General features: G+C 34.6%; 1 protein-coding gene and 1 long non-coding RNA gene across 2 annotated transcripts; both read right to left on the reverse strand.

The window, feature by feature from the left end:
• Nucleotides 1-3529: 3529 nt before the first annotated feature.
• Nucleotides 3530-5554, reverse strand: LOC108203331 (uncharacterized). The gene has a single exon (XM_064090070.1). It carries the CDS (start codon nt 5552-5554, stop codon nt 3530-3532), a length of 2025 nt encoding a protein of 674 aa, XP_063946140.1.
• A 3916-nt stretch (nt 5555-9470) lies between these two features.
• LOC108213938 (uncharacterized) lies at nt 9471-11292 on the reverse strand. Its single transcript, XR_001805414.2, has 4 exons — nt 11167-11292; nt 10234-10373; nt 9906-10051; nt 9471-9728 (listed from the first exon to the last, which is right to left on the reverse strand). It is a non-coding gene; the product is annotated as an uncharacterized LOC108213938 (long non-coding RNA).
• Nucleotides 11293-11513: the final 221 nt, after the last annotated feature.

Genomic DNA, 11513 nt, shown 5'->3' on the forward strand with positions numbered 1-11513 from the left:
GAACCTGACAAGACACAGGTTCATAACCCTGCTGATGATTTTGTTCAACACACTATTTCTTCTCTAAACACAACAACCATCACAACTACGAAACCTGTTCGCAAAGTTGCCCGGAAACAGAGTGGGAGTATTTTTGTGTCTGAACCCGCAGCTCTGTCTTCCCTAAAGAAGCAAAAGGTGGAAACCTCGGAGACAACTGCAGCCACATCCTTGCCTTCCCAAAAGGGCTTGGATTCTGATATGGCAATACAGTCTCTGGATTCATTCTCTCAACTGAATGAAGCCATTGAAGTTGACCGTCCAGCCACAGTATCCTGTACAGAGTCTAGCACTGCTCTAGCACTCACGCTAGTGCAAAATCAATCCGATACACAGGTTACTACACTTTCTGAGAGCACAGTTTTTCAAAATAAAGTTACTATTTATGAAAACTTTACCGATCACTCTTTCTTTCATGATCAGGAACTGTTTGGCAATGTGCAAGTAGATTTGCCGTCACTGGCTTCCGGAGGACAATTTGTTACTCCACTATACCTTTGAACCCATATCAGGGAACATTGGTAGTATACACAGGTACAGCTGGATGTGTGAATGATACGAATGATGTGAGGCAAACACCGAGCGATACACATGCACGTGAGGCTAGTGAAACAGCTCTGAGTGTACGTGAGGTGAGTGCACACACTGACCCGGCTCTGTTTGAGGAAAGAATGTCACGGTTACAAGCTGAACTTGCTAGAATGATTGCTGAGAATGAAAGACTGAAAGGCGCACAACTTGTCACCTTGGAAAAGAAAGTGGAAGAGGAGCCATCTAGCACTTATAGAGATGAGCTCAGGGCTGAGATTCGGGAAATGTCTCTCCAGATGAGGTCCAACCATGAGCTATACATGGCCAAGTTTGCTGAAGTTGATCAAACTCTGGCTGAACTGCTTAGTCACGTGAAATCTTCTAAGTCAACAGCTCAGGAATCTCAAGAGGATCCCTCAACTAAGGGGGAGAATAGGAACAAAGGAGGAGATGACAAAGGAAACAACTCCAACCAAAGTAACAAGGGGAACACAAATACCAATACTTCTGATTCTGCACCTGGCAGAGATACTGAAAAGTCAAAAGGCAAACAACCCATGCATCAACAAGAAGATGTATTCAACTCTGATAACTATGATGTTTATCCTAAAGAGATGGATGATGATGATGTGTTTGATGCCACATACTGCCAGAATCATGAAGATGGTGCATTTGATGAAGCCTATTTGTTCCAGACTAAGGAGGAAGCTGTGGAACTAGAACATGAGGAGCTTGTGAGAAAGTTTAAGCTGGAAAATGAAGCTAGAAAGAGAAAGCTCAGGGACTTTCAAAACCTTCTGGAGGACAACCTTATTACTGAAGACGAGATCAAGAGAGAAAAACAGAAAATCTATGATGCTGCCTGTGTGCAGAAGAATCTTGATGTTAAGCACAAAGTTGGTAAGAGTTGGGACATTGCTAGAAGAATATTCAATGGACCTCAAAGGGAACCCTTCGACGACAGAAAGTTCATGTCTCTGATTTATGATCTAAGGGAGGTAAACCCTGATGAGGATTTATTTATGCATGCCCTTTCTCTTGAATTATGATACATTACAGTTGCCACTACACCATATATGGTCTACTGCAACATCCTAAAGCGATGTTGCCACTTGAAATGTAGCCTTAGGTGGCCGAAATTGGAAAAAAATGATGTATGGCAACATCGAGGCATGTTGTTGCCATTTATGTTGCCTTAGATGCTGGAGAAAACCTCAATGCCAACAAATCTCCCCCTGTTGCCTTAGAGACCTGAAAATTAACTCAAAAAAGTGGGGCAAAAGACCCGCCCTTTGTATTTTTTAACTGCCGCCCACTTATCCAAGTTATTCAACTTAGAGAAAAAACCCGCTCAACAAATAAAAATGTTAAGCTCTCTTTCTCTATTACCCAAAAATTATTCTATCTTCCATTCATATCTCTCTCTTATATTCATATTTCTCGCTTACACTAATATCTCTCCGGGCTCATCTCTCTCTCGACTCATCTCTCTCCTGGCTCATCTCTATCCGATCTTTTATATCTACGTTGTTCTCTCTTCGTCCATCTCAACTTAGAGGTAAACACATTCTTTCTTTTACTTCATCAGTTTAATTTGGGGTTTTACGAACCCTAATTTGTTAAATTTGTTTTAGTTTGTGTTCATCTCTTTGTGGTTATAATTAAAGCTGGGGATTTGATGAACCCTAATTATTCTGGGATTTTAGATATTTATGTTGGAGACTTACAAACCCTAATTTTGTGATTTACTTCATCGGTTTAATTTGGGGATGTGTTGATTTATAAATGTAAGTCTGTTTAACATATGTTGATTTTTCCGGGCATGTTCGTCCATAAACCTAATTTGTTAAGTATATGTTTTAATTTTGGGGGTTTTAGTCCTATACTAGTGCTCTGTTTTATTGGTTCCTTATGGCTGAGTCTCAACCCTTTAGGAAATCACTATTCCTTGGCTCAATGGAAGTGAATTAAATCTTCAATAGTTTCTAAAAGTCCGCATTGTTTTTCACATATATGCAAATTTTATATATTCGATTCAGCTTTGGATTTTATCTTTATAGGTCCTAGCATACAAAAATTGTTGTTTCAGATTTGAATTCTGCATTTGTTTTCTTAAAGGACCTGGTTGTTCATCAATTTACGGTGCAGCTGTTGAGTTGTGACCTCTTAGATTCGACAAAAATGGTGGCTTTAACTACAACCCCATTCTTGGAAAAATTTATATATGTTTTTGCATTTTCTAAAATTTATTTATTTTTGTTCAGAAAGTTAAAATTGATCTGAAATTTGTATTGCAATGTCAAATACTATTACTCATGCAGAAGCGAATTTGCTCTTTGTGGAGTCTCTCAGTTGGAGTTGGTTTTTCCGATACTAATACATGATCCGATCTCGATATACTGGATGATTAATTTATTGGTAATTATTTATGCTTATAGGTGGGAGATATCTCCATCGATGATTATAAGTTATCTTACTATGTGATGTCTATTTATGTAGCGGAGGATACAAAGGTATCCACAATGGCAAAGCCCTGATTTTTATATATCACACTACACCATAGATTGGATATCGCAACCACTAAAAATAGTTGCCATATGACGAAAAAGCATTGCAGTAGAGTTTATTGCAACAGTTTTCAAAAAAATCACCGTTAACTTTGCTCCCGTTGGCATAGGGTACTTTATGCAATGATTTACACCTGTATTGCAACATGCTATTATCATTGCAACAACAACATATTGCAACAAAATTGTCCTATATAGCAATGGTACTTACTCATTGCAGTTGGTTGTGATTTTATTGCAACAAAGGATTGCAACACTTTCTTATAATTAAGCATTGCCATATACAACCTATGGCAACATCTTTTGTACCAAATGCATTGATATTTAAATGATTTTCAATTATAAAATTATTCTCTAATGCAACATTAAAAACATATATTGCAACAGTCTGGTTAAAAAAAAATTGACATGACCATTTTCAAAATATAGCAATCCACCAATAAAGGTTCAACAACACAATAAATCCCAAAAACAGTACTGAGACTGTTACCAGAAATTTTTCTTTCATTCAATTGCACACACCGGCTGATATTAGACGCACATCCATATGGCAGTCTAGCATTCATCAGCACTGAACAGAAGTCTTCCTTTTCTTTTCTGGTCATGTCAAAACAAGCTGCCCTAATTTCAAAGTGATTGTTATCAGCAGATTTCACAGGATGAAGAATCTTACGAATCCCCATCTCCTGCAAATCTAGACGAGCATTTAGATGGTCCTTTGTTCTGCCCCCAATGTTTAACAAAGTTCCTAAGATTTTATCGACGATGTTTTTCTCTATATGCATCACATCTAGATTATGTCTAATTAAATGATCACTCCAATACGGTAACTCAAAGAATATCGACTTTTTTTTCCAAGGACAATCTGCATCTTTTTTCTTACCTTTCAGCTTTCCAAAATTATTCCTAAATTTACCCAGAAGTCTAACAATGAAATTTCCGGATAAAGGTTCAGGACAAAGATTTGTTTCAACTTCCCCGTTAAATCTTTTGGTGTCAAATCTAAACTTGTGATCAGGAGGTAGGAATTTTCTGTGGCTCATGTAACAAACTTTACGGCTGTGCTTCAAATAGGTTGATGATGTTTCATAGTGACATTCGGGACAACCAAGGTATCCCTTTGTGGTCCAACCTGATAAAACCCCATACCCCGGAAAATCACTTATTGTCCATAACAGGCTCGCGTGCAAGGTAAAAGTGTTGTTAAAGTGGGCATCATATGTTTCTATACCAGTTTCCCACAACTCTTTTAACTCAGCTATAAGTGGCTGCAAATACACATCTATTTCATTACCAGGCTGTGTAGGACCAGGGATCAGAGTTGAAAGAATTATATTCTCAGGTTTCATAATCAACCAAGGTGGTAAATTATAATTAACTAGCATCACAGGCCAAGTACTGTGAGATATACTCATAGTACGGTAAGGATTAAACCCATCTGCCGCTAACCCCAACCTAACATTTCGATTTTCTTGAGCAAATTTTGGATGACTTGCATCCATTGACTTCCAGCCCTTGGCATCGGCAGGATGTCTTAACTTTCCATCATTTATTCGGCCCGTTGCGTGCCAAGTCATGAGTTCAGAATATTCTTTAGACAAGAACATTCTTTGTAACCTAGGTTTCAACGGAAAGTATCTCACAACTTTGGCAGGGACTTTATATTGTTTCCTATCATCCTTCTCTAATATATCATTTTTATCATTATCTACAGCTTTCCATCTTGAAACTCCACACACTTTGCATATATTTTCATCTTTATTTTTAGCCCAATATAGCATGCAATCGTTAGGACATGCATGTATCTTCTCATAATCAAGGCCTAATTCTTTAATCATCCCCTTCGCAGCACTAAAAGAAGGAGGCAAATTTGAGTTGGGGAAGGCCTCTTTTATCAGCTCAAGTATTGCACTAAAGGCTGACTCGGTAAATCCACAAGTGCACTTCAACATGTAAAGTTTAACTACAAAACTTAAACGAGTAAAAGTTTTCGACCCCGGATACAAAGGTTGTTTGCCCTCCTCCACTAGCCTATAAAAATTAATTGCATCTTTGTTCATCTGATTTTTACCACTAGTGTCAATGTCATTTTTATATGAATTACGGATCATCTCATCAAAATCATCCCCCAAACCAAACCCCCCCTGATCACACTCCATATCATCACTAGTATCACTGATTTTCTTGAACTTAGAAGTTGAAATCTCATATATCCAGTTGACAAACTCTGGATATGGCCCCTGACATATAAGATGATCTTGAACGACATCGCGTGAGTGCCAGAACCGATTAATACATTTCTTACAAGGGCACCTAAGTTCAGTTCCTACACCAAAATTTGCAAAACCATTCGACACAAAATCTTTCACCCCTCTTATATATTCTTCACTATACTTTGGAAGTAATGCCCAATTCATCACTGAATTTCTACACAGGTGCAAAGAGAAACAAACAAAAATTTAATAAACTCCTATAAAAATAACTAAACCCCTGTAAGTTAACATTTCACTGTCATGTATAAATTTTGCACTCAAATATGGGTGAATATATGTTTTAGGAACTACAAGAGCATGTGAACAGCAGTAAAGTAGCCTAAACAGGACACAAATTCTAATATTTGAAAAGTAATTAAACCAATTTCAACTTAAACAAAGCATATGAACATAAACCCAACTCTTACATATGAACCCACTTAAAAACAATAACACCAAATTAATCAAAAACCTAATTAAACCCCTAAATTAACATACACAGATTAACCCCTAAATTAACATACACACATTATGTAACCCATAAATTAAGAAGATAACCCAGAAGATACACACAAACTTAATTAACAGCAAATATACAAATTAAACACGATAAAATACATATACACATGCACTCAATCAAACAGAGTATAGGTTATTTGAGAAAAATGAGAGTATAGGGTAGTGTACCTTCTCTCTCGCCTTCTTTATATTCTCTTTCGCCTTCTTCTCGATGGATCGCCTTCTCCCTTCTCTATCTTGCCTTCTCTTCGATGAGAGTATATGTTTGTGAGTTAGTGTTATACTGAGGTCTGAAGTAGTGTTTGGATGTATACTTTCTTTTTAGTGTATAGTTCTCTTTTGTGTGTATATTTCAATTAAACCGGCAAAATAATTTTCATTATCCCGCCACCGCTATTTTCATTGGCCCGCCAATTTTTTGGCCCAAAAATTAAGATCTATTGCAACGCCAAATAATAACATTGCAATAGTTATACTCATTTCAAAATTATTAACGAAAACGGTAATCTATTGTAACGATTTTCTCGGCATTGCAATATATTGATTTTCTTTTTTCAAAGGCAACGATTTTGAGATTATTTTTTTTTGAGTGGTTGCAATAGCCAATCTATGGTATAGTGTCAGGAGAGAGAGTTATGCAGGTAGTATATATGTAACCAAACCACTGCATTTTATATTTCTTATTCTATTGTATGTGCAGGCAGAGCTTATACATTATCGAAATAAAGATACATCTAAAAACCCTTTTATTAATCTGAAAGGCTTCATAATATGCTCCCCTTCATGATTTACATTTCTGTTTTAAATTTTGAGTCTACTAAGACTGAGACAAATTATATTTATAAGCTGATTGTACCCTAGATAACAATGATTAACTTTGTATCAAATGAGCTTACAAATTGCAGGTTGGTAATCTAGAAATTGATAAACTTCTTTTACTTTCCTTGAAATCTTCTCTGGGAAATATAAAATAATTTTCTTCCACTCAAGTCATATTATAATATCACAAACATATCAACTTGAAGAGGTAGGCTGACATAAGTTAATATTGTATTCTTTATCTACTGTCATCCCTGTACATACAAAAAACCTTTGGTTTAATACTTTTTCATATGGTCAGGTCAACAAGGTATGGACGGAGTTGGAAGGGTACATAAAGAAGCTTGTACATGCTGAAGTATATGTTGAGTCTAAAGAAGAAGACAATGTGGAAGGAGCAAGTGCAATGAACAGAACTAGTTTTCTTGGTCTCACTGGTGCTAAGGTAGATACAATAAACTAGTGTAATGAAAATATTAATGAACTAATTCACAAATTAGAAACTGAACAGAAAGCGACTCTTAAAGAAAAATAATTAGCTTCAGCTCTTGTTTTCTTTAGCAGTAGGGAAACTACCGCATCTGCAGGTCAAAACCTACATTCTCGTATGGTTGACACCTGGACTATTGTAAATGCTCCTGAATCCTGTCTACTTATATGGACTAATCTCAGAGCATTCTGTATATTTGCCAGAAGATGCACCTGGATGGCTATTGTCGTTAGCAGGTTTCTGTCCTATATAAAAGTAAGAATGTTGTCTTATGTATCTAATATTGTCTTGCTATCTTATAGACATTAAATCTTACTGCAGTGATTATAAACTAATTAGCACATTGCATGGTTTAATTTGTCAAGGAACCAGTTACTCTAAAACCTCAAGGTGTTAGAGAATGGCCCTTTCCAGGATCTTATATTCTAACATTCCCCCTCACTCGAGAGCCCATTTATGGGTCGAAGAGTGGATCACGGGCGCTCATCTTTGGAGCATTAATTTGCCATTCGTGCCACTATAAATTGTGAGAATATTGGGGGTGGCAGGGATCGAACCTGAGTCCTCTGCCAGCCTGAGCTCTGATACCATGTCAAGGAACCAGTTACTCTAAAACCTCAAGGTGTTAGAGAATGGCCCTTTCCAGGATCTTATATTCTAACATAATTCACTGTTAAACTGCAATAAGCAAATTACTGATTGCTAATATGTTCAATAATTAGGGTCAAGCTTGCTACGTGATCTGCATAGACTTCTTACCAAGTCTTTGAGTCAGCTTGGCTCCTAGAGTTGGAACCTGAACGACCTGAAAGATCAGTACTTAGAAAGTTTGAATGAAAAGACCCGAGATCAACTTGCTCAAGAGATGGAAGAAAAAAGGGATCAAAAGGTTAGGGAGAATGTAAAGGCACTGGTGTCCAAGTTGGCAGAAAAGAATCCAGATCAACCTCAAGATTGATATTGAATACCTCGGTGTCGAGCCGACATAAGATGCCTCTGCAAGTGGAGCCAACACCGCCAACACGGAAACTACTTGATTTGATCGTTGATGTACTTAAAAAATCTAACCATATTTTGCAAATTTTCACTTGTAATGTAATTATGACTTGAGAATTTATGAACTTGAACTGCTATTTCAGTAGGATGGTTAGATTATGATTGTTGCAAAACTTGGATGAATAATTTATGGTTAAATCAGAATTTGCAATTGGTTGGCTTGATTTGTTTTGGGATGTTTCCTATTAAATCAAAACTTGTTGTTGCAGAGTGAGTAAGATGTTGCTATTGGAGTAATGGCAACATCACACCTGTGTTGCTGAAAAATGAACTGTGTCGCCATATATTTAATGGCAACACCCTCTTTGATGTTGCTATTAGAAAAACAATGTAGCCATAGACACCTAACACCACATTTTTTGGGTGTTGCCATAGCTTGTTAAAATATGTTGGCTTACGCTCTAAGGCTACAAGGCGATATCCAACACCCACTATTTTGACAAAAATGTTGCCTTAAACCTTATGGCAACATTTTTCAGCATTTTTAACATTTTTTTGGGTGTTGCCGTAGGCCATATATGGTGTAGTGTGCAGTCAGGAATCTGCTAGATGAATGGGAGCTCATCATATACACAAGGAGTGTAAGTGAGAAAGGAAATCAATGAAATCCTCTAAAGATATTTTAACAATTGATTTAATAATTTTATATTTATAATAGTCAGAAACTATAAAATAATGAGAACACGGGATCTATAAACTGCTTACTTTTATTTATCAAAATAACTCATCCACTATTCCAATCTCATGTAAATATTACAAAAATATATATTAAAATTTAGCCTTAGTTCTCAATTCTAATAGAGTACATAGAGTGAAAGAAGTGTTTATTTTTTATTTTTGAAATTTACCGCTCTTTTCTTCAGCACGGTTTACTCGAGTACTTGTCGTCTTTTTTTTTCCTTCCTTCCACTTTATAAATAATCAAATTGAAAATGACAACAATTGAAAATTTATAAGCGCATTATTATTATTTTAAAAAACATATAGTATATATTTAATTTTTCCACCTTCTTTCTACTCTCGTTGTAATTTTAACCAACATACACTTTTGTCCATCGACCACCAAAGTCTAGAACAATATGATAACATAAAACTCGTTAAATTAAATATATAATATTGGTACACAGAAAAGGCTACTGAAACATTAAATTAAACATTAAGATCTAAATAAATTTTTTTTTTCATTACTAGAATAAGATTTACAATACAAAGATATATTCGAAAATCATCTTCTTCCTTATATGTCAACTTACAAAGTGTTCAGAAGCTAATACTCCTATATTTTACAATGTGTTATATTGTTTAGTAAGAATTATTACTTGTTAGGAATAAGAGAAAATACATTACTACGGAAAAGGCCAATGATACTCCATCGTTGGCTGTCAAGATTCATCTACTGCAATATGCAATGATCTACTTCACCTCAATTATAACGTCATGCATGATCAGCAACCCCTAATCCAAAGAAAAAATAATTAGATTATTTATTCTTAATTTTTTTTATAGTTTAATAATACAACATAAAATCTTAACTTCTTATATAAACCGTTATAAAATGAAAATATGTATGTGTGTGTGTGTGTGTATGTAGGTATGTATGTATGTATGTATGTATGTATGTATAACACTTACACAAATAATGAATCTAATGCAGACACATGTTATAACAGCCTGAAGTGCCCAACTCATCAATGCCAGAACCATTCCCAACTCATCAATGCCAGAACCATTCCAAGAGATATATGTTCAATGCATCCCTGTTGATGCTGAAGCCCCATCTACATGATAAAATTCCAGTTTATTAATCGAAATTCCTAACTATGTGATCATATTATTATGAAAGATTTATTAATTGCAAATTTATAAATAAATATACTTGATAATATTTAACACTTGACTGCCAGTTTGCGCTCACAACCAATATATCTTTAATCAAATTATCTAAAAATGACATTCAAACCTCCGGTAGTCCATCCTCGCAAACATATAATAACGGATTCGAAATTGTAACCAAGCGTTGCCCATTGGTTCTATATCCGATTCATAGAGCTGTACGCACTCTTGCTCTCATCACTGAAAGAGATCTTGCCTCTATAGTTCCTGCTGCATAGCGTTATTGTTAGAATACTAGATTCGTGAAACGATGAACTAATTCAGTTATGATCTCTATAGTTTTCATTATAAAACTTTTTATGATGATAAAAAAAAATTCACGAATTTATGAATGTTTAATTTACCAAAAATGAGGTTGAATTTGTGATAACAAAAGATATGACCTTTTTTAACAAATAACCACAGTTAAAATAATAATTTTTGTTCATTTTCATGTAACTACTTTAATCCTTTCATTTAGTAACTATTATAAAGGCCTTTATTTCAAAATAAAGTTGTTCCTTAAAAGTAATAATTATAATTAAATGTAATATATATACAATAGCGTTGCATAAATAATATAATAATTTTGGATAGAAGAAAGAAGGTATTAAAACTAATATTGATTCAACGAATATCTTTTATTATCTAGAAATATTTAAAAATAATATTTTTCTTAAAAAATTAAATTACTAAAATAATATATAACTATATTTACGACTTAACTAGTGGAGGTCTTCCGAAAATAAAGTTATTCATCAAACAGTTATGAATATATCTATTGATGAGATACATATGTGTCTCACTTCCGAAATAATCATTTGTAATGCTAACAAGTTAATTTTAATCATTATTAAGTCTATGTATTCCATAACAATATAAAAATAATGTTAATTACATAAAAATAAAAAAAATACACAATACACACACACAAGCACACAAACACACACACACACACACACACACATATACATACATATAAACACACACACACACACACACACACACACATATTCGATACCTGGATCGGAGTCTTCAAATTTCTTAGAGCATTTTCTTCATTGTTTGCTGCAAATATTCATCAAACATATAAATAGTTATTAAAGATTAATGAAGAAATAAAAATATATTAAAAGTCGATATAACCATTTCGAAAAAGTAATTCACATCAAAAATTTTGTTCCATAGTCAAGTTAATAAATATACGGATCTTCATTGGATTGAAAAATTCAAAATCGGTCCCAAATCATTATATTTTAATTTGATTAATTTTTTTACGAGACATGAGATTTATCAAAATCTTAATATCATATGATTTTATATAGTATATAGATTTACAGTCGATTTACATGCAAACATGTTCAACTT

The sequence above is a fragment of the Daucus carota genome, chromosome 3, assembly GCF_001625215.2.
Source record: "Daucus carota subsp. sativus chromosome 3, DH1 v3.0, whole genome shotgun sequence".
NCBI classification, from domain to species: Eukaryota; Viridiplantae; Streptophyta; class Magnoliopsida; order Apiales; family Apiaceae; genus Daucus; species Daucus carota.

Bases quoted from the DNA above. Each gene is read 5' to 3' on its own strand.
- LOC108203331 (XM_064090070.1), bottom strand. From the start codon at position 5,554: ATGAATTGGGCATTACTTCCAAAGTATAGTGAAGAATATATAAGAGGG.